The sequence below is a fragment of the Octopus bimaculoides genome, chromosome 24 (genome assembly GCF_046866305.1).
Source record: "Octopus bimaculoides isolate indiv1 chromosome 24, ASM4686630v1, whole genome shotgun sequence".
In the NCBI taxonomy this organism is placed as follows: domain Eukaryota; kingdom Metazoa; phylum Mollusca; class Cephalopoda; order Octopoda; family Octopodidae; genus Octopus; species Octopus bimaculoides.
Genome location: NC_142951.1, coordinates 22,234,923 through 22,259,922, shown reverse-complemented (window position 1 = coordinate 22,259,922; position 25,000 = coordinate 22,234,923). Strand labels below are relative to the sequence as shown.

Below are 25,000 nucleotides of genomic sequence, written 5' to 3'. Positions count from 1 at the left end.
AGATTTAGAGGGCCGAGAATTGGTTGCTGAGAAGGTAGATCGAAGAGAATTCATAGATTTATTAAAACGTATGCTAACACTGGACCGTGACCGTCGTATCACTCCAGGAGAAGCCCTCAATCATTTGTTTGTTGTTATGGGACATCTTGGAGATTATGGACACTGTAATATGTAAGTTCTTTATTTTGGTTTGCTCTGCTTCAGACTTTCATTACCTGAATGTATTGCTATCATGGTTTATTTTTTCTTTCTGCAAAACTATAAATTATTTCTTAATTAACTATTTAATTTCTCAAGTAATTACTAGACACTACTTAATTCTTTTACTACCAGTCTACACCAGTCTACACCAGCCTGTATTAAAGTGTTCAAATTTCAATTAGAATTTCAATCAAAATTTTGTTATTACATTAATGAAGACATAAAATTTCAGAAGATATCCATCTGTCTTTTAAGTTCTTGTAAACTAATCATGTTATCATTCACAAATTAGTCATTAAAAAAAAAAAAAAAAAAAAAAAAAAAAAGCAGGTAAAAATCTTACTTTGTGCACCAACATAGAGATTGGTTTGTCCTTTTGCAATTGTATTTCTAAAAAACAGACTGCTAATATGTTTAATTTTCGGCTGTTTTATAAAGAAGCTCCTTTAGGTTACCATCTGGTTTGGGATTCAGTCCCACTTCTATAGTTCTGGGCCAACCAGTGCTTTGTGAGAGAATTTGGTTGACAAAAACTGGGTGGAAGCTTGTCATATGTGTGTGTGTCTTTGTGTTGCCCCCAAACACCCACCCACCACTTGACTACAGGTGATGGCTTATGTTCCCTTAACTTAGCAGTTCAGCTAAAGATACCAATAGAATAACTACTGACTTTAAAAGTACTCTGATTTGTTTGGCTAAAGCCTTTAAGACAGTGCCCCAGCATGGCCATAGTCCAATGACTGAAACAAGGTAAAGATAAAAGTTAATGCAATCAAGATTTTGGAAGAATTTAATGAAATGTCTTTTACTAAATTTCATGATATCATTAATAAGATTTTGATGAAAATTTTAATTCAGATATAAACACATTAGTCAGCATGGCCAAAGGTGGATTTGTATCAAAAAGGATTAAGTAATATTCCAGCCACCAACTTATATTTATATTAGATTGGATCAAATTACCTATGTTCCATCTACTATGGGACGAAGGCCTCAGCATATTCTCTCCACCTACCATGGTTTGATGTGGAGGCCATGAATTTGAGCTTGAGATCATACTGGTTGGATGAGCCTACTCTGTCACACTGGCTTGATGCAGTGATTTTTATGGAGGTAAAGGTACCTTCTCAAGTCATAGTGATATATATATCAGTATGACTTGAGAAGGTGTTTTGAGAGGCAGATATGGCTATCATTTTAAGCGTGTTGAGTGACCATGTCAAGGCTATCCTCATTAATTGCAAATTTGTATATGAAACGAGATTTTAATGCTTCCCGGCTTCCATGGCATATACATTCCCCACCTGGATGGAACACCGGTCCATCACAGGATTACTCATTTTTGCCATCTGAGTGGACTGGAGCAATGTGAAATGAAGTGTTTTGCTCAGGAACACAATGCATTTCCCAGTTCAGGAATTGAAACCACAATCTTACGATCATGAGTCTAACACCCTAACCACTAATCCATGCACTTCCTCAGCGATGCTTATATATTTGTCCTTTATTAGCATGCCAAACACTGAGGTGGTGAAATTTGATCTGTGGATGTTGAGTCTCACAGAGACAATGATAAGTGACTGGAACCTTTGATGATTAGCTTTGCTTGAGAAGACATGTTAAGCTAAGTGAAATCATAGTTGTGCCCAGTGCTGGAGACAAACGAAAGGCACTTGTGCTAGTGAGACATAAAACGGCATCCATGCTGGTGAGACGTAAAATGCACCTGTGCAAGTGACACGTAAAAGGCACTTCTACTGGTGACACGTAAAAAAGCATCCTGTACTCTCTGTGGAGTGGTTGGCATTAGGAAGGGTATCCGGCTGTAGAAATCAAGCCAAATTGACTGGAGCCCTGTGCAGCTCACCAATTTACCAGCTCCAGACAGACTATCAAACCAATGCTAGCATGGAGAATGGACACTAAATGATGATGATGGTGATTTTATTCTTTTATTCTCCAGATTCTTAATTGTTTTGTTAATTAAAATGGTAGGCAGTATATTCTTTGTTGTTAAAAGTATGGTAATGGAAGGGGTTGAAAATTTCCATGATTGATTTTATGTATTTTGGATTTTTTTTTTTTTTCTTCTTCACAAAACTTTTTTTTTTTTTGTTTTTGCTTGTTTTTCTCCAGAGTCAAAAGTAGTGTGCAAAGTATGGAAATCTGCCGCCGACCACAAACAATAAGTGCTTATGATCTGAATCAGAATAGTGGATCAGTGGTTGCTAACTTAGTGCCATCATCAACAGGCAATATTACAGTCACATTTAATAACCAAATCAATGGATTGCCTCCTCAGGTAACATTAATCATTTCTCACTCTTTCACTCTTTCGCTCTCTCTCCCCTCTCTCCCTCCCTCTCATATATATATATATATATATACTTTTTATTAAAGCTGAAAAAAATCTTCACAAACTGTTACTTGGAGTTTCACATTACCATTTACCAGACAGCTGTGACCATACTCTGATCACAGCTGTCACGGATGGTAATGTGAAACTTTGAGTAATTGTTTGTGAAAATCTTTTTGGCTTTAATAAAAGCATATTACTCTACCTTCAGTATTTGAGTACTAATTTTTTTCTGCCTTGTTTTGAATTTATTTGCTTATTCGTATATATAAACACCCAGTCCATTCTTCAGGATGGTTATTGTTAGGAAGAGCATCCAACCATAAAAACCCTATCAAAAGGGACATAGCAGCTTGGGGTAGTGTTCTACTTGGCTGGCCCTTGTCAAATCGTCCAACCCATGTTTGCATGGAAAGCAGACATTAAACAACGATGATGATGATGATGATGATATATATATATATATATATATATATATATATATATATATATATATATATATATATATATCATCATCATCGTTTAATGTCTGTCCATATACATACACAATAGGTGCAGGTGTGGCTGTGTGGTTAAGATTTTACTTCCCAATAACATGGTTTCAGGCTCAGTCCTGCTGCATGGCCCCATGGGAGGGTAGGTGTCTTATATAACCTCAGACTAGCCACACCCTTGTGAGTGCATTTGGTGGATGGGGACCAAAAGAAATCTGTTATGTGTGTGTGTCCGTTATATGTGTGTGTGTACCTTATCCTTATATTGAACACCCTTCTACACACTAGAATTCCTACACATTAGGATAGGTATGGCAATCACTGTGGGATTTTATCTTAGAGAAGAACTTTTCTCTCTAGATATTTTGTGTAAAAGCATATCATGCCAGGCTTTGACTGATGTCAACAAACTACCAGACACAGTGTTTTGGAATGATTTTACCATCTCAGTGGTAGACATGCCTCAGTCATTTGGATCTGAGATGGAAATTTTGTTCTTGTATATAGAAAACTGGAGTGTTATTTGGTGGTGTATACTAAGGCTTACAAAGTTGGAATATATTTAGTATAAGCACATAAAAGTTGTGAGGATCAGATTAAAGAGGATTTTATATATTTACATATATATATATGTATACACACACATATACACACACACATACATATGTGTGTACGTTTGTAGAAATAAATAATCTTGTATTTTTCTATTATTCAATTGATCTTTAATCATAATTAAATAAACGTCTTTAGCTTTAAATAGTATAGCTTTAACTATTACACCGGTTAAATATGTACTAATTTTATCTTCATTATTATTTTAAACTTAAACTTCGTTCAACTTGTATTTAAAACAATGATAATTTAAAACAATGATAATTTAGGTAAGATGTTTTTTGTATATAATATACATGTTATTATTATGGATGAAGAGATGATTATTGAATGGTTATTATTTTGATATTATGATATTTTTAAAATAATTTTTCTATCTTTATATAATAAGTATTTCATATTAATTCATTTGGTACTTATTGTTGGTTGAGATATATATCTAATTATTGTTCTAATTACGATCTGACGAGTAGCTATATTTTTGAATAGAACTTATTTTCGATAATTTCAATTGATTTTAATCGATTTAAATTTCTTTTCTATTTGAAAATTGGTTATGAAACACGTGTAATCTTTTTATTATATTTATCTTATGATATTTACTTTACTTTATATTATACTCATTTATTGTGCTTTTAATTATTAATTTTTCTATATGTGATAGTGGATTTTCATCGATGAGTTCTTGAAAATTGGTTATTTTCCCTAAAACTATATATATTTTATATATACTTTATCTATAAGGCTCAATTTAATTTTAATTTTTTATAAATTGATTTTTTACCTGTAATTTTGGATTTTGTCCCTAATAATATTATATATATATATATATATATATATACACATGTATATAAATGTGTGTGTGTGTATATATATATATATATATATAACCTCAATCTTCTGATAATGCCTGCTTAATTAAAAAATCATTTGCAGTCATTTCCCTTGATTTGTCTGTTAATGAAAGTTAATTTACCTTTAATATTTTTCTTAATTATTTCATTTAATTAACCCTGCAGTAGTTACTTTTGTTACTTTTCTATGATTGTTGAGAACAATCATAGAATTTTATTACATACACACACATTCACTTGTATGTATTGTTGCATATTAAGTATCCCTGCACTGACTAATGTTAGCTTCACTTGAAAGTAGCCTCTGTACTGTGCATGTTAGTTTTTAATCATTACTTTTGAACTAACCAGTAATAACTTTTCTTCTTTCTTCTGATTTAGGTGGCATCTCAAAACTTTAGTGGAACTGCTCCTCAAGCAACAGAACTTCCATATCTTCAGTATCCAGGCCAGTCAGGCACCACGTACCTGCCCTATCAACCAGGGCCACCACAAGTTGCTACGCAACAGCTTAACCAGCAACTGCCGCCACAGAGAAACAGTACTCAATTCAATCGACATGATCCATTCCGTCAACCTTTATTACCCTCCCTTGTTGTACCTGCCCCCATTCAAGGTAAGTTTATATCTTTTCATATAACACCTCTACAACTTAACTTTCCAACCATGAGGTCTTGTGTGCAGTCTCACTGCCTAGCACCTTGGGTGTCTTCTTCAGTAGCCCTGGGCTAGCAAAAGCCTTGTGAATTGATTTGGCTGATATAACTGAACGAAGCCCATCATGTGTGTGTGTGTGTGTGTGTGTGTGTAGGTGCTGCATGGTCTATGGTATTGTGTACACATCTATACCTGAAGATATCCAACTAAATGTGTGTTTTTTTACATCTAGAATAGCTTGAATGCTGATGATTCAAATGTAAAGCTGGATTGAAACATATGTAGGATTTTGGGGATTATTTCTTTAGTTATTTATTTTGTTGTTCAGGACCCCTTATATACTGAATCTTATATGTATTACTTTTTCATTGTCATACTAATAAATTTAACCAAGTATCCACTATATATTTTTTCTTCTCCATTTTCTTTTATTAACTTATATATATATATATATATATATATATATATATATAAGGGCTTAGAAAAATTTTCTAGCCTATATAGCATATGCTGAGAAATAGATGCTATATCGTCTCACCACTCAAAGAAGTCACAAACACACCTGTTGAATTTGACGCAACAAGCTAACAGAAAGTTTTAATAAAATGGATAGTTTATTCATAAAATAACTGGAAATAAGCATAAAGTTTGAATGTTCAAATTCTTCATTGTCCCTATTATCAAATATATACATAAGTGTCAGTGCCACATAAAAGCACCTGTGTTGGTGCCATGTAAAAGTGCCCATGCTGGTGTCATGTAAATAAAAAAAACACCCATGCCAGTACCACGTAAAGGTGCCCCTGTTGGTGCTATATTAAAAGCACCCAGTACATTTGGTAAAGTGGTTGGTGTTAGGAAGGGCATCTAGCCATATAAACCATTTCAGAACAGACAAAGTGTCCAACCCATGCCAGCATGGTGAATAGACGTTAAATGATGATGATTACGAGAGGGGCGGAGATACGTTTGTGTATATCTTTGTGTTGATATCAGGGTCGTAAACAAGCATCACCGTCATACAAGTGGTATTGTTCATTTCCAGTCTTCCATGAAAACATATCTGGTCATGGGGAAAATGTTGCCTTACTTGGAAATAGATAAGTGTTGGCAACAGGTAGAGCATCCATCATCATCATCGTTTAACGTCCGCTTTCCATGCTAGCATGGGTTCCAGTCGTAGAAAATCTACTTCAACAAGTTCTGTCTGACCCATGCAAACATGGAAAAAGTAGATGTTAAATGATGGTGATGATGTTGATGTTGCTTTATAATGGCATTGACAATTATTTATTTTTCAATATACGTCTTCCATTGTGTCTTCTATAACAGATATTCTATTGATTGCAGGTCTCAACTCACCAAATCGATATTCTAATGTTGTTCCTATGGTTACACAAGCTCATCAAACACTACAACTGCAACCACAGATTATGTCACAGGTAATACTCTTTCTCTCTCTCTCTCTCTCTCTCTCTCCATTACCCCCTTGCTAATATTATATTTTGTACTAGACATGTGTCCACATATTAGCCATCTTCCCATCTATACTCTATTTGAGCCAACAATGGACCCTCAAGTTAGTCGCTCAATCTGTTAATACAATCAAATCTTCACCCTATCGTTTTTCTTTTTCATTTTTGTCAAAGAAAAAATAAATGAAATCGTGAAGCCACCTGTGCCCAGCATCGCCTTTCTGGCACTTGTGCCCGCGGCATGTGTAAGGACTTTCGAGAGAGATCGTTGCCAGTGCCCCTGGACTGGCTCTTGTGCGGGTGGCACATAAAATACACCATTTTGAGCGTGGCCGTTGCCAGTACCGCCTGACTGGCCTTCGTGCCGGTGACACGTAAAAGCACCCACTACACTCGGAGTGGTTGGCGTTAGGAAAGGCATCCAGCTGTAGAAATTCTGCCAAATCAGATTGGAGCCTGGTGTAGCCATCTGGTTTCACCAGTCCACAGTCAAATCGCCCAACCCATGCTAGCATGGAAAGCGGACATTAAATGACGACGATGACGATGATGATGATGTTCCTAGTCACACATGGTGGCTCTTCTTACAGTTATCGTCTCAACTTATCAATGGACACACTACGAAATTTGCTGTTTCGCCCCAGATATTCTCTGGTCAAAAAGAACTTTGACCAAAGGCATTCTAAACATGACCATTTCACACTTTATCCAAGCATATATAGAACTGCACTATCCAGTGTGTCCGTTTCTTCACTGACAATTTTTTTATTGCTGGAGCATGGAAGAAACTACCCATGTCAGTTGTTGGCTGTCAAAACACTACATTCTTCAAAACTTTCATGCTTCCTGAAATTTGCCAATGATATGCCTGATGTCCTCCAACCCATTTTCTTTTGAAAGACTTATTCACTGTTCATTTCCTGTGCATATTCTATGTACTGTTCATGCCTTATTGGTTACTTTTTCTAATGAACTGCAGTATACTTAAACACTGTATACAGTAATTTCATTATTATTATTTTATCATTATCTATAACAATGTGATTATCATTTAGGTGCAGTGAATATTCACTTCAGAAATAAAAAAAAGGACTAATTAACCTCTTCTCAAGTGTAATGATATAGGGATCAACGGTTACTGGGCCTAAACAATAATCACATAGTTAAACCCAGATCAGCCCTGATTGAACAGACTAGTAGAAATCAAAAGTATGTGAAGGGAGATTTGGCTATTAATTCTTATAGATTCAATAATCCCTTATAGGCCCACCTTTTTGAGGAGTTTCAACTAAGAATGGAAAAAAATTGGAAAAAATCTCAACCAATAAATAATGTTGAAGCAATTGTCTTCTCTTTGAGTTTGGCTACACCGAATGAGAGTATAACAGTATTTAGTCTGTCACTTCAAGACTTATAACAAACAGTGAAGGCTGAGGTTGAAGTTGTTATAATGATTGTATGTGTGTATGAGCATGTGGATATTTGTAACTCCTTGTGATCTTGCTTTATTGTTGTGAATAAATATCATTCATTTCCAATATTCTTTGAAAATGTATGTCTGGCTAGGGGCAAAATATTATCGTGCTTGGAAACAGGTAAGGGTTGGCAATGGGCAGGGCATTTGGTTGCAGAAACCTCGCCTCAATAAACTCTCAGCTGACCCATGCACACATGGAAGAGAGGGTGTTAAAACAATGATGATGATATATTTAATAGAATCTCGGTTTGTCGTTACAGACTGTCACTACCCAACATCTAACGCCGGTCATCGACAGGGGTCGTGGTCAAGTGTTCATGACGGTAAGTTATTTCACTCTACCAAATCTTCTTTCAGCATCTCTTCCCTTATCTACCTCTGTTTGGTCCTTAAATATTTATTGTTAGCTCTTAAATGCTGCGTACATTAAATATGTTAACTCACACTGAACTTTGTATCTAGTTATCTGCCTTTCTCTACACAGACAAACTCACTCAGTTGCTTGTAGTTAGCTATTTAATGCTTATAATTTATGAGCTGCACACAGAACAGCAAAACCCCAAACAGTATATATATATATATATACACACACATACATATTATATATATATATATATATATATATATATATATATATATATGTATACATACATATATATATATATATATATGTATACATACATATATATATGTATACATACATATATATATATATGTATACATACATATATATATATATGTATACATACATATATATATATATATATGTATACATACATATATATATATATATATGTATACATACATATATATATATATATGTATACATACATATATATATATATATGTATACATACATATATATATATATATATGTATACATACATATATATATATATATATGTATACATACATATATATATATATATATGTATACATACATATATGTATATATATATATGTATATATATATGTATATATATATATATATATATATTTTATTAAATGTATTTATTTTCTCCTAATTAATAAATAACTCGGACAAAATAAATTGGTTAATAGATACCAGGGTAGCAAAGATCACAAAATAACTGTGGTGTAACTCCTGTTTATGAGGTAGAAACTCCTTGATATTTTGGGTACTTGAGTATATATAAATTTAATGAATGGAGTAAAACGCATATGTTAACTATGCGTTTTACTCCATTCATTAAATTTATATATATATAAAGTCTTTATGTGTTCTGGCAAATTTGATATATCTTCTAAAGTAGTGTTTCTCAACTATTTTTTGCCTATGGATTTCTTTAATTCATATTTTACTCTACTGGTTCTACATAGGCATTCCATGCTTAAGAAAGTCTCATTATATTTTTATGAGTAAATATTATTAGAAACTGTATAAAAAAAAAATTGTTAAAAGATTTTGTGTATTGTAGAAGTATAAACCAATTTATTACTGACTGTTAACTTCAATTTTTTGCGATGAAAAAATGTTTAGTATTTACATCAATATTTTTCAATCAGTTTCGTCCTTGATCTGCTATTGGGTGTCTTGTTCCTGGATGTATACTTAGTAAGCAAGTTGGATTTGAACTAAAAACTTTTACTTGTAGATTAAAGGTGCTAACTCTGTTATTCCTGTTCAAATCCAGTCTGATGTTATGTAGCCATCCAGGAATTAGACCCCCTAATGACTGCAGAGTAAACCACTTGAGACTTAAGTGTTGATGTAAAATTACTACAGCCGTCACTTGGAACCAAGGATGTTTTGGTAGCACGTACCACGCTTTTGCTAATTGTTCTAGGCAGCGTTGTAGTCAAGATCTGATATAGATACCTTCTTGGTACTCTCACCCATGATCCAGTGGAACTTTCTAGGTGTGATAGTTAGTTGAAGGGTGAGAGGGGTTGATAAATGTGACGAAAATTCTTCCACTAAAATGCCCCAGCATGGCCACAGTTTAATGACTGAAAAACAGATAAAAAATAAAAGAAAGATATTGAAACTTCATTCATTTCTAAAGATGAGATTTAGTATTCCTTCATTCTTTTACAGGTTTCAGCCAGAGGCTGGGGGCCCTGCTGGAGCAATAACTAATACTTACAAAATTAAAACTCAATTTAATATGTTCAAGTAATTAAGTTGCCATTGCTCTTCTTTTACAGAATGCACCTATGAATTCCTGGCATGGAAACAGACAGGTAGTGGTGAGTTCTTGGCCACAGCAAATCCCAGCTTTAACTTCCCAAAGATCTATTCAGCAACCTGCCGCCACTGCTGTCATTCCCGACACTCTACCCACTCAGGCTGTCTCCGATAGCTGGCGCCGTTCAATTGTATTGGCAGGAGAAGATCTTGAGCAAGCGCCACCTGCAGTGGTACCCTTGGTATGCTGTTGTTGTTATTTAAAATATATCACTTTTTTCTCTATTCCCTGCATATTGAAAATTATCCAGTTTTATTTGTTTCTCACTGAATCTATGATAAATCGGTCCAGAAAGATAGTGTTTTATTAGCCTCTGAACAAGTCTTAATGATATTAATTGTAATGTTTATATATACATATTTTCCTACTTCTTGTTAATTGGGTTCGTTTTATTTATTCCACTAATTAATCAAATGTTTGTTTGGTCACCTATTAAGTAAAATGCAATTTTGTCTATAATTCTAAACTATGTTTTAATTTCTCAGTTATTTTTTTTAGTCAAGAAGTGTTGTATACATTTAGGTTCGTCCAAGTCCCATTTGTTAGCTATTTACGTCCATAAAGAATTTCAATATAACTAAAATGTTCTCTTCTTTTTATCAATCTATAAATACACACACACACACACCCCAACAAACTTGTAAACTATCTATATGTATGTATGCATAAAGTATTCTAGTTGTGTGTGTATGTGTATATATATATATATATATATATATATATATATATATATATATATGGTTTCTATCTGGAATATAAGGTATCTTTTCTCTCACGGAATAAAATAAATTATCGCAGCCTGGGAACTTATTTGCCGATAGAGGCTATGACTAATGTTGCTATTATTTTTTTTTTCATTCTACTGTTAGTTTCCCCTCTATATTTGTCTATACTTCTGCCTCTCTTACTCTTCATTCTGCTTGAAATCTCAGCAAAATAAAGAGCTATTCTGTCTAGTGTCAACTGTTGGAATTGAATCACCATAAAAGAAGTTAACGTAGGTAATAGGGAACTCTTGTTTCCTCACAAAACTTGTTAAAAATAAATTGTTTGTGTTTCTTTAAAGAAAGAAATGAATTAAGTGCAAGAGACTTGTCCAGCAAATAACAATCAGGTCAGCATTGCTCCAGCAGATCTATATAAGCAATGGTGTTCCAGCCATGACCATTATGTCTTTTCTTTTATAAATAAGGGATCACATTGTCCAATGTATCTTCTTTTATTTTAAAAGTCAGGTGTGATTTGTGGGAGCTTTGACTTTTATTTCTAGCAAGTCAACTAACCAAGTAGAGAGTGAAAACACTTCTCATCCAGGCTAGTGATATAAAATGTAGTAAGTAAAGTAAAATCTCTAGCTGGTGACTGGAGTGGGAGGCTGTCCTCTCAACTGATGCATTGCATGGGTGCAGCTGGATGGTGGACTCTGGTAATGATGTTATTCCACGCTATCCGATCCATGGCGCTGGCCTTAGCATGCTTGAGGTTGATGTGCTGCGACTTCAAGACTTCCTCAATTTGTTTTGCCCATGTCTTCTTTGGTGTGCTGCACTGGATTCTCTAGAGCATGGGTCGTTACCACCACAAAAGTTGGTGGTGTGGTAGTCTTCCAGTGCCCATCTGGATGATGTGGCCATACCACTGTAGCTTATGCTGCTGAACTCGGTCTTCAATGGTCAGCTGCTGCTGCTGGCATTGTTCTCAGATGTTGTTTGAGATTCAGCAGAGTAGAGAAACATCAAGGCTCTGACGAAGTCACCACATTTGTAATAACATGATATAATAGACTTAATGTCATCATCATCATAATCATCATGCCTGTTTTCCCATGTTTTTTTTTTTATAGTTTTGTAGACCTGAGTATCCCAGTTATTCCTCTTTTGTCCTGTGTTGTTGTTTGTGAGGTTCAATATGCTGAGATCTCAACACACCACATCTTCCACTCTCTCTCTCTTTCTCGATCAATCGACACCTATAGTAGAACTCTTCATTGTTAGCCTTCAGCACTTTTAGTTACATTCACGACCCTACAGTTGTATTTGCTTCTACATACATCAGGTATGGCTCTGTGGTTTAAAACCTTCTTTTCTAACCATGTAGATTTGGGTTCAGTCCCACTGCATGGCACACTTGGACAAGTGTCTTCTACTACAGCCCTGGGCCAAACAAAGCCTTATGAGAAATTTGGTGGACAGAAACTGGAAGAAGCCTATTGTGTGTATTTGTGTATCCTTGTTTTGACATTATGTGATGGCTACGAAAGAGCATCATTGTCATATAAGCAATGTTATTCATTTCCTGTCCCTTATGGAAAATATGTCTGGCCATGGGGTAATAGTATCTTACCTGGATGCAGGTGAGCATTGGTGACAGGAAAGGCAACTGGCTTTAGAAAATCTGCCCCAACAAATTCCATCTGATGCATGGAAAGATGAATATCAAATGATAATGATGTTGACATCAGCTGTTGTTTTTAATATTTGCTATTTTCTTGACCCTTCCTTACTCCAGTTTCTATACTTTCGCTGTCCACTTTCAGCACTAATTAAATCAACTAGGGTACAGAAACTATTAACTATGTCCATTAAATCACTTGAGTAACCCACGGAGTTCATTTTATGGATACTCCTACTGCTAATTACTCTTCAGCATTTTGTGCATCTAAAGTCTTGGTTCTCTGTTAATACACCCATGATCCCACCACATATTTAGTGTATCCATTGTTTACACTGAGTACACTGTATCAAGTACCTATCTGTTCCCTTCTTGCAGATCAAGCAGAGATGGCACTAAGATGTCTTTCTGTTTTCTATGAACTCCTACTTTGACTTTTATTTACTCTTTCTTAATATTAACCACTTTATGTAGCATCGACAACTGTGAAGGACCATCTAGTACATATGGATGACAGTGATATTAAGACACGTCAAGCTAAGAAAATATTGCTGTCATCCATACTTACAGGCTTGTCTTTTACAGGTGTTGTTGCCACATAGTGAAAAGCACCCAGCACACTCTCGGAAGGGCATCCAGCCGTAGAAATCAAGCCACGACAGACAGTTGGAGTCTGGGCAGCTCTTGTCAAACCGTCCAACCCATGCCAACATGGAAAGGATGTTAAATGTTGATGACGATTATCTCTGTTATGTTGACCTTTAGGCTTTAGATCTTTCTTTAGGTGTGGAACTTTGCTTGGTCTTTAACTATGTTGACTTTTGGAGTTTTAACCATTCTTCCAGCTTTGCAACCATGTGGCTTCTGATCAGCCCAGATCTAGCAGACTTATGATCGAAGGTATATCCACTTTGAGGGTTACTGAGGACTACATTACCTTAGGTGTCATTTCCCCCCTTTTTTTTTATTAGATGACAGGATATAATTTGAGGGAGATTTGATTGTTATTGTCCCACATGTAAAATGTCCCACATATTCAAATAAGAAACTGTCCATTATCAGAGACCCTTGATACAAAGACCCCTTATACAAAAAAAATAAATAAAATCTGTTTAAGCTTTTAATACCAAAACAATGATTGGATAGAAATGGCTTTCAACACTCCATAAGGTTATTCAATGCACAATAATTATCTGGTTAATTAATACATAATGATATTTTGCTTAACGTGTGATTGCATGCATATCTCTGAATTTGTAAATTTGAAGATAGATTATTTTTGGATTTGCTGTGTGAGTGTTTCTGCTTGACTTGCAGAGGATTCAGTTTTGTTGTCAGCACATTATAGTAAAGGGACTGTTGAGTTACAAATGCAGACACTGTTTTGTGTGTGTGTGTGTGTATATGATTTGGAGAGTTGAAATAAATGACTCATAGTATATATGACTGGTCATAGAATAGTTAGCACTCAAGTCATATGGAAACCTTGTAGCTTTCAACAAGTGAACAATGCTAAATATTCTCAGCTAACAGAAAAGAATTTTTTTTATAGGATGTGAGGAAGTATGTAGTAGAACTCTCTTTCTCTCTCTCTCTCTCTCTCTCTCTCTCTCTCTCTCTTTCTATCCAGCTGTAGAAACTCTGCCAAATCAGATTGGAGCCTGGTGTAGCCATCTGGTTTCACCAGTCCTCAGTCAAATCGTCCAACCCATGCTAGCATGGAAAGCGGACGTTAAACGATGACGACGATGATATATACACACACACACACACACACACACACACACACACACACTCGGTGCTGTGTGTCCCACACACACTTAGCAAGTAAACTTCTCACACTCTACCACAAGCCAAACTACGTCTCTACATATCTTCTCTTCCACACATTTCTGCTTCATCCACTATTCTTACCTCCCCATCCACACTCTTTAATCACACTTCCTTTGTAGTATTCGGTCATTCATATTGTGGCGTTCAAACTTCAAGAGTATGCCCTGGCATTTGTCACCATCTATATCTCTCTCTTCCTTTATTCTGATCCTTGTGACTTGTGAGTATGCCTGGCACTTTGCCACCATCTCTATCCTGCTGCCTCCCTGCTTCTCTCTCCTTTTTCTTCACTTCCCTCTGGTTGGGTAACCATATATCTCCACAGCAGTAGTGTACCTGTGTTTTTTGTCTTCATTCCTGATCTCTCTCTCTCTCTTTCTCTCTCTCTCTCTCTCTCTCTCTCTCTCTCTCTCTCTCTCTCTCTCTCTCTCTCCCCCGACCAGGTATCCTTGTACTTCCTCTACAACGAGACACCTGTTTCTGTCTCATTATAACCTTTCATCATCTGACACAAGATCACCTCGTCTAATGCCCCTCCCCTCTTGAAAGTTTTTCTTCTTTGTCTATCTTTAGAGTGACATTGTAAGGTAGGTGTGAGTGGCCAGATCTGGTTAATTTGAACATAAAACAGGTAGAATATTTTGGCCAGATATGGCTGGTTTAAAAGCTAGAGGGTTAAATATAGTAATTATCTCATTATTCTGCTGCAGTAATTAAATGAGAGCAGAACTACATTTTTTATGCTACCAGTTATTTGCCCTCTTTCCATGGAAGCACTTCTTTTTATGACATCTGTCCCTCATTCTCTACACTAAACTCACCTTTGCTTACTACTCACCACATTCACCCCTGCCCTTATCCTTTGCTCTTCCCCCACCCACACTCTTGCATTTCTTTATCCATCATCTTGACTCCCATTCCTTCCTTGTCTGCTGTTATGAATCTGCTATTCCTTTTTTTTGTACTGCCTGTCATCACTTCCTCTCCCCTGAACTACTTTGAGTGACCTCCCACCTCCATTCATATCACCTTACACACGCTACATTCACTCTTACATCTATCATTAACCCTCTCTCACTCTTCACCATCAACACCACACTTTTCCAAACCTTTGCTTAATCTTTTGTCCCCATCCTTTCTTAGCCATCTTTATCTTCTTTCCTCCATTTACTTCCACATGCCCTTGCATAACCTGTTCCTCTCCCTTCTATCATAAAACTGCTTCCCTTTCTACTGGACTCCCCATCAACCAAGTGAGCTGTTTAGTCTTGATAGTCACAAGACAGCCTCATTTCTGCTGGTCCCACAAAAAATACCCAGTACACCCTGTAGAAGTGTGGTTGGTATTAGGAAGGACATCCAGCTGTAGAAATCATACTGGAGCAAGAGACCTGGTTCTCTGATCTGGTGGATTCTATCTAACTGTCCAACTCATGCCAGCATGGAAAGCAGATGTGAGATGAGGATGAGCAGAATTATCTTAATACTTGCAGAGGTGTGAAGACCTAAGTTGAGAATAATAACTTTCTCCAATAACAACATGCAAATGGCTTTATTGAAGGATTAACATTTGGTGAGAGAAGGAATACCTTAAGGGTTCTCTACTAAATCTAACCTGAAAATAACTGGTAGTGGTGGTGGTAGTAGTAGTAATGTAGTAATGGCATTAGTTGTGGCATAATGGTGAACGTGGTGGTTTTGGTGGTAGCCATAACCATAGGTCAAAAATTCTGGTCAAATGTAAAATTTTAGTTAGTTTTCTACCTATAACAAATTATCATTACCCCTTTGATCCACCCCAGCTTAAAGCTAATAAGTACCTGTGCTGTCACTTTGTCCCCTTGTCTGCTAATGAAGATCAAATTTCTACCCTCGGCATGTGAATTAATATTATTGTGAAATTAATTTTTAATTTCTTAATAATCCTTTTTTTTTTTCTCTGTGAGTCACTAACATAACCACTAGGTTTTTGTTTTCCTTCTCCAATTAGGCAGCAAATTTTAGTTAAACAATATTTTTTTTCTGTGTGCCATTGAGTACATCATCCTTTAATTTATTTATGAAAATTCATATCAATGGCCCACTTGAATTACTTCTCTTTGCTTATAATTTTTTCTCTTCTTAATTATACAAGTCTGTGAGAATATTGGTTTAATCTGATTTGGAAACATAATTGTTCTGCTCTAGTTATTAGATTTTTAATTCCCAGTCTTTGTTCTAGATATTAAAGAAAAAAACTTGTTTCACCCTCTAATCCTGGCTGCTTCAAGCTTGTTAACCTTACATATCTACAAGTTAGACATTTGTCTGTAATTTGATGTTGTTCGACTCCAGATCAGTCCAAATCCACCTGAATTATGATGAACAGTGTTATTAAAATAAAATATCTCCATTGTTCTATTCAAGCCTTGTGTATTTAGGACTAGATTAATCTAACATGTTCTTTATTTTATAAAGATAATTGTGAGATTTGAAAGAGTTTAGAATCAACAAGCTTAGGCATGGCTGTCTGGGAAGAAGCTTGCTTCCCTACCACATGGTTCCAGGTTCAGTCCCACTGCATGGCAACTTGGGCAAGTATCTTCTACTATAGCCTCAGGCTGACCAAACCCTTGTGAGTGGATTTGGTAGATGGAAACTGAAAGAAGCTTGTCATATATATACTTGTGTCTGTGTCTCCACCATGCTTGGCAACTGGTGTTGGTGTGTTTACTTTCCCACAACAAATGCTGGGGTTAACTAAAAGTTCTTTAAAGCAGTGCCTCAATTTGACCAGAGATATGATTCTAAATAAACTGAGTGAAAATTAAAAGTTTAGTTAGCATGAAAGGAGACAGGATTCTGCTGCCACCTGAAAAAAAAGGCCTTGAAGTTCAATGAGCAGAAGTTGATTGAAAATCCATATGATGTATTCATTGTAAACTAGAGGTACACAAAAGATGCAGAGATGCAAACTTTGTATGTAGATGTACAGAAGTGATTAGCAGCAAGAGAATCTGTAAATTGAATTCTTTCAATTTTTCCAGGCAACTCCTTAGAAGTAGCTGACAGTTTCTGTTGCCCAGAATCAGCAGTAGAAGTGCACTGCCAAAAGCAAGGTAGTCAAAGTAAAAACGGAGTGGAAAAGTTAAAAGTTGTTGTTGCCTATAATAGCAAGGCAACAGACAGGTTTTCTTTCCAGCAGAATGCATGATGCTTATGTACAAAGTGTGGTATTGAATAGTACTCTAATATAGATAGGCATTGAACGTGGACAATGTGTAGTGTGTGTGTGAATATATGGTTTGGCAAATCAGATTGCAAATTTGCAAAGAAAACATGGAACAAAGTGTCAAAAACTGATCTTAGAAGGTTGAACTTGGAGGAGGTGGCTGCACCAATAGAGGAGAAGCTGTGCTCTAGAAGACTGATATATGGATGATATTCATGTGTGTGTGTATGCTTACTGAATCATCAAACAGGACACCTCAATGTAGAGAGCATTATATGCAGTGGACATATATATATATTTTATCTATCTATCTATCTTATGTTTTATATATATATGTGTGTATATATATATATATATATATATAATATATATATGTGTATGACGAACAAGGGTGTGGAGTGGAGTGAAAGCATTTGAAGAGGCCAGGATGATGCAAGCAGGGCTCAAGAGACATTTAAGGAAAAATGTAAAGACTGAGAAGGTGAATGACAAGGACCTTTTTGTGTGCACAGTCTGTGACAGACCATGTCTGTCCTTGGCTGGCCTCAAATCTCACCTGCAAACCCATGGAAAACAAACCTCATCCAGCTATTCTGATTATATGTCTGTGCACACGTTTGAATGTGGTGTGTGCCAGAGGGTTTGCAAATCCAATGGGGGTCTTAAAAGACATGTTAGGATCCACAATGAGCAGAACTTACTTGCAGGTATTGGTAGTGCAAATCAGAGGTGCAATCTGTGTGGGTGTTTTTTCAAAACACTGTCTGGTTTAAAAGCCACATAAGACGCCATGAAGGGGCTAAGGTGTAGGTGCAGGAGGTGGTCAAACTCTGTTTAAGGAGTAGACAACCACCATATATGTTTTATATATATATGTGTGTATATATATATATGTTTTATTTATATATATATATATATATATATATATATAGTATATATATAATTGCTTTCAATTATATAGTTTTGATATTGTTTACTATCAGTTAAATGTACTTTAGAGTTTCTTCTCAGGCTTTCCTCTGTGTGTGTGTGTGTGTGTGTGTGCGTGTGTGTGTGTGTGTGTGCAGTTACTAAAATACTAACATTTTGCGACATACCAAACATTCTTTTGTTCATTGTGGAAATATTCAGTAATTATAATTAATGATTACAATTATAAATAAATATACAATAACTGCTTTCTCATTAGAAGAAAGTGAAAACAGAAACCAACGTCTTTCTTATCCTTCTCTTTCTCTTTCCAAAAGTACTTCTTTCTTCTGCCCCTTCTTAGTCACACACCCCCTTACTCTTTCTTCTACTCTTCTCCTCTCTCATTTTCTCTCTCTCTCTCATACACACACACAACCCATGACATCATGAATCATATTTTATTTCATCTTCATTTGCTACTTGCTTGTTATGTATAATAAGATATGTACTGCTGTGTGTGTGTGCGCATGTGTGTTTATATGTGTGTGTGTGTGTCTGTGTAAATGAAAATTGAGTGTAACAGGTTTCTTTTATTCTTAAATGGCTTAGAATGGCTGGGCATACATAGAACACGTTTTATACATGTGTGTATGTGTACATTGTTTTTCACTGATGTATAACTGTGACAAGATGTGAACATGGGTAAGAAAAACTATAAGCCAGTGCTTTCAAAGAAAAACACTTAATAATAAATTTTTTAATTTTGCCCAAGTTTTGTAGACATTCCTTTTAGCTCCTGTTAGGAATCTGTTACTTGTAGGATATAAAATGTAAAATGAAATACTTAGATTAGTATTTCTTATTTCTTTATTGCTCACAAGGGGACAAACAAAGACAGACAAAAGGGTTAAGTCGATTACATTGACCCCAGTGCGTAACTGGTACTTAATTTATCAACCCCGAAAGGATGAAAGGCAAAGTCGACCTCGGCGGAATTTGAACTCAGAACGTAACGGCAGACGAAATACCGCTAAGCATTTCACCCGGTGTGCTAACGATTCTGCCAGCTCGCCGCCTTGGCTACTATTTCTACTGTGGCTAAAGTTTGGGTTATCGTCATCAGTACCATCATCATCATTTAACATCCGTTTTTCAGGTTGGCATGGGTTGGTCAGTTTGACAGGAGCTGCACCAGGCTCCAATTGTCTCTATGGCTGGATGCCCTTCCTAACGCCAACCACTTTACAGAGTGTACTGAGTGCTACCAGAGCTTTTTATGTGGCAACACCACCAGTGCCTTTTATGTGACACCAGAGCTTTTATGTGGCACCAGCACCAGTGCCTTTTACGTGGCACCACTGCTTTTTATGTGGCACCAGCACCAGTATCAATTCTACTGTGGTAGAGAAGTCTTCATAAGTACAGCAAGGAACATATATCTCTGTGTCCTTTGTCATCTCCATCATAAGTTTCAATGTCTTGAAATAAAATATGATTGGATGCAGACATTCAGAGAAAATGCCACAATGAATTGGTGTTTTCAGCACAAAACTCATTTTCCAAAATAAAACTATGCAAATGGATATAAAGTATCCATTTAATAATATATGTAATAATTAGCAGCGTGTATTCATTTGCTCTCATGCTATTGAGATATTGGAAAAACAACAGAGTGAGTGAAAGGCAGTTGAAGTAACCAGAGAAAGTGTTTGTCTCATTGCTTAGAGTAGCAGAAAAAGTGAGAGTGAAACATTTAGAATGTTATTTTAACACTTTTGTTGCCATATTTCTGTTGAAATCCATTGTCTTTGTTTCTATGAATTTTGAAAATAATGAAAAATTTAGTACAATAATTTCATCATTATTAACCCCTTTGTTGTCATATTCCTGTTGAAAAACAGTCTCTGTTGCAATTAATTTTGAAAATAATGAAAAATTTAGTTAAATAATTGCCGTTGTTAAGCTGGTGTTTGGAACATAACATGAAATTTTGAAGGAAGCTTTTTAATTTAGATAAACTTCAAAAAACAGAAAGTTTGTTCCATAGACCCAAAGACAGTTTCAGGTGGGATTGGTGTCAAAAGGATTAAGCTGGAATTTAGCATTCAGATTACTCTGAATGCAATACTTCTTTATTCACATTGTTTGAATTAATCATACATTGTCTCGTGGCTTTTGAGATTTCAACTATCGAATTGTTTATTCTGAGAATGACATTGTACAGTAGGTGTGAGAGGCCAAATATGGCCAGTATGAATATATAGAACAGGTAGACTATTTGGGTTGGAAGTGACTGGTTTTAATGCATTTTGTCCATCTTTACATTTTGAGTTGTTCAAACACTGCTGGGGACCACTTCGCCTTTTGCAAATCTGGGGTTGATAAAATAAATACCAGATGAACACTGGGGTCAATGTAATCGACCCCCCCCCCCCCCCCAGTGCTTGTATAACTTATCTGACATTTAACATTTCAACAGTTGATAAATATTACAATGCAACCCATGGCTGATTTGATGGTGGAGAGAGCAGTCAAGTCTGTTTCTATTGTTGGCTTCAACTAAAATAGAATCTCACACTGAGTCCCATTTAACCCTTGACCCCTATCCTTTACTGTTTAGTAATTATGCCTTAAAAATATCACAATCGCTAAACAGGGAAACTCCCAAAAAAGCAAAACTTGTCATTTGTATGAGTGAAAGGTGCTTGGCTGACAGTCTGATCCAGCATTGTTGTTTAATGAGCAATTTGTCATATGGAATACAGGCAATGTTTGAAGAGGTGGGGTGGCGGCATCAGGTGTACAAGATGCTATTGATATGTGTATTTATATGTGTGAGTATATACAGATGTGCTGAACTGCTCAGCATTGAAGCTACCATTGGCATGACATTGCCTCTGCTAGTCAGGACACATCATATGTAAGCCTCAAACGTATTTCTCCAGTCAACCAGACCTTGCAGAACATCCCAAATTCCATTTCCAAGACCAGCTCAAGGCCACTCTCCTTCACTGTCACATTGACCCAAATACTGGGAGACAATCACCAAGGACTTCCCAAAGTGGTGACATATCATTGCCAAGGGAATGGTCCTGATGGAAAATAACAAACGCCAAGAGCCAGAGATCAGATGTCGAAGACGCAAAGAGTGACTCACACTTCTTTGTCCCCTGCCAACCTTCCCCTGTGATAAATTCCCCCTCCCCCCCAGCTCTTCTATATCACTCTTGGCCTGAACAGCCACCCCAGGCACCAGCACCTTTCGCACCCATCAAGATATGAGTTAATGCCAACAACTGGTATTTATCTATGTTTGCACAGGTACACAGATTTATCTGAATGTGCGCATGCGCACGTGCACGCACACACACGCTGATGCAAGCAGAAACACTTGGCCTCCAGACATTTTTCTGCCAGTTGGTGTAATACGATTATTATGTTATTTCATACACTTCCAGAGTGTCGTTTTCTAATGTAACATACTTGGGTGTTAATATGTATGTATATACTAACATGAGTGGCATTAACTATACGTTGTGAATTTCTACTGAATCATTCCCTGAAGGCTGGTTCCATCTACTCTTTCATTTGTTGCCTTTTTGACTGAAGTCTTCATTTCTGAACCAGGAAAACTACTTCCTGCAAATTCTTTCACTGCATTCTCACCATATGTACTCTGGTTGTATACTGATGTCACTCCATTTGCGGTTATTCCTCTATGAAACTTATGAAATAAGACAAATACAGTATAGGTTTTCTTGAATAATGTTTTTTTTTTTTTATATCCTGAAAGTAAAAGATTCCAATAATCATTCTAGAAGTTACAGAGACTAGTACAAGCCTACTATAATGATAACATTGATGTATTCAACAACAACCAGTGTTTTTCTGTTCTTGAAACAAATTCTGATTCTGTCTTTTGCAACACATTCTGTGTTGCATTGTTTATATGTTAAAAGACATACAGAAACATGCACACAAGCAACCCCCAAAATTATATATATATATGAAGTCTGTGTTTTATATATATATATATATATGGGGTCTGTGTTGTGTTGACAGACTTGCGCTTAAAATTCCTGCATTTTTTATCAAAAATTTACTACATTAACTACACTACTTATCTTACACACACACAAACTTTTTCTCACTGTATTTCTCAACAATAATGATTTTTTCTTCTCCCCTTCCTTCTTTCTAAATATACATGGCGACAGGTGTAACACCCCTTTTAATTCCTCCCCTTCTTCCCTCCCTCTACAAATCGAAACATTGATGTCCAGGTAGTAATCATTTCCTTTGATTTCTAGATAGAAGCAAATAGGAAGTAACACTTTGTGTGTGTATGCACACACACACACACACACACACACACACACACACACACACACACACACACACACACACACACACACAGACAAAATCTGATGATATTGGAACTTATAGTGTGGAAAAACCTGTAGAGGTGGGCTTTCCAGTTTTACAGAACACTCACTCTGCCAATTCTTTGGCTGATTGGGACTTAGAAGGGTGGCAAAGAAGAGGGTTATTCATCCCTCAAGCAAAGCCACAGAGAAGGCCACCAGATGGTATGGATTAAGAATACTGCTGAACTATTCTTGTTTGTATATAAGTTTGGGCCTGATTAGCCCTGGTTGGGTCCACCTATCCTGAGTGGTGTTTGATGGTTAATCATATAATAACCACTGGCCATATTACTGGTGATGCATTCCAACTCATCTAGGAGCTGTATCTTACACATACAAAAACTCACACATACTATATATGTATACCATGCATGTATGTATGTGAAAACAATTGTTCACTATTGCAACATTTTACTGTAAGAGCTGCTGGTGCTTATTCCTGTATCTAAGTTTTCATTCATAAAATACTTCACTCTTATGAGGGGGTGCTTAAAAGTTCCTAGCTTTGGAGGATCAATTTAACATATTCTCCTCTCAGATTCACACACTTATTGCAGCAGCCCTGTAAAAGAACTCAGGGGGTTTGGTCTTCAACCAGGCCTTTCACGATACCCTTAAAACCAGGAACTTTTCAGTAACCCTTCTTCATGTGTGTGTGTGTATATGTGTACATATACACACACAAACACACACACAAGGGGTGCTGAAAAGTTCTTGGCTTTGGATAAAAGAAAATACAGTGGGATCAGTTGTGATTTTATTCAACATATTCCCTTCTCAGATTCACACATTTATTGCAGCGGTCCTTTAGTTTTTCTAAGCCCTGCAAAAGAATTTGGAAGGTTGGTCCTCCAGCCAGGCCTTTCGCGATGCCTTTAAAGCCAGGAACTTTTCAGCAACCCCTTGTATGTATGTGTCTTGTCTGAGTATATAGGTGCAGGCATGACTCAGTGGTAAGAAATTTGGTTCCCAACCACATGGTTCTGGGTTCAGTCCCACTGCATGACACCTTGGGCAAGTGTCTTCCATTATAGCCTCGGCCAACCAAAGCCTTGTGAGAGGATTTGGTAGATGGAAACTGAAAGAAGCCTGTTGTGTGTGTGTGTGTGTATAAAATCAGGTGCAGATGTGATTCTGTATGTCTTTGTATTTGCACCCCCACCACCACTTGCCAATTGGAGTGTTTATGTCCCTGTAACTCTGTAACCTAGCACTTCAGCAAAATAGAACAATAAAATATGTACCAGTCTTTAAAGAAAAGAAAAAGTACTGGGGTTCATTCTTTGACTAAAACTTCCTCAAGGCTCCAGCATGGCCTGTCTAATGACTGAAACAAGCAAAAACTACACTTTGTAGTTGCGTGTGTCAATTTGTGTATGTATTTGTCTGTGTATAAGCTTTACGTTTGTATCTCTGTGTATGTGCCTTTTGTCCTATTTATTTATCATTGTGTTTGGTTGCATACGTTTGCTATTAGCTGTATGGATTTGATATTTTGTGTGTGTGTTTCTATATGCATTTGATTTATGTGTTCGTGCATGTGTAAACTACTTTCTACTGTCTGTCTGTTCTACGAATGGATGGAAATCCTTAAGCTGCATTGATATAATGAATTAACAATAAGTCTTCAAGTTTTGGGGCTCAGAGCCTAGAAAGTTACTATTTTAAGTAAAAGGACTTGTGTTTCAGAGAACATTATTCTAAATATTTTTGAACTGAAATGGACTTTTTATTTTTATTTTTTGCACACTCCCCAGTACACACAAACAGATAAACATGCTCTCACTTTTAGCTGTATGTGTGTGTGTGTGTATGAATTTATACACATTATATATATATATATATATATATATATATATATATATTATGTACATATTGTATATAGAAATA

At 36.2% G+C, this 25,000-nt stretch overlaps 1 protein-coding gene across 4 annotated transcripts in view; it reads left to right on the top strand.

The window, feature by feature from the left end:
* The window catches only part of LOC106872702 (homeodomain-interacting protein kinase 1), a 121,489-nt gene that overhangs the window by 40,453 nt on the left and 56,036 nt on the right, over positions 1 to 25,000 (top strand). For all 4 annotated transcript variants that reach the window (XM_089340971.1, XM_089340972.1, XM_089340973.1 and 1 more), the window contains exons 4-9: positions 1 to 171; positions 2,338 to 2,503; positions 4,899 to 5,133; positions 6,525 to 6,616; positions 8,387 to 8,449; positions 10,296 to 10,517. The exon at positions 1 to 171 is cut by the window's left edge and continues 14 nt beyond it. In XM_089340971.1, the coding sequence (XP_089197097.1) occupies positions 1 to 171; positions 2,338 to 2,503; positions 4,899 to 5,133; positions 6,525 to 6,616; positions 8,387 to 8,449; positions 10,296 to 10,517 (949 nt within the window). The remainder of the gene's footprint in view (positions 172 to 2,337; positions 2,504 to 4,898; positions 5,134 to 6,524; positions 6,617 to 8,386; positions 8,450 to 10,295; positions 10,518 to 25,000) is intronic.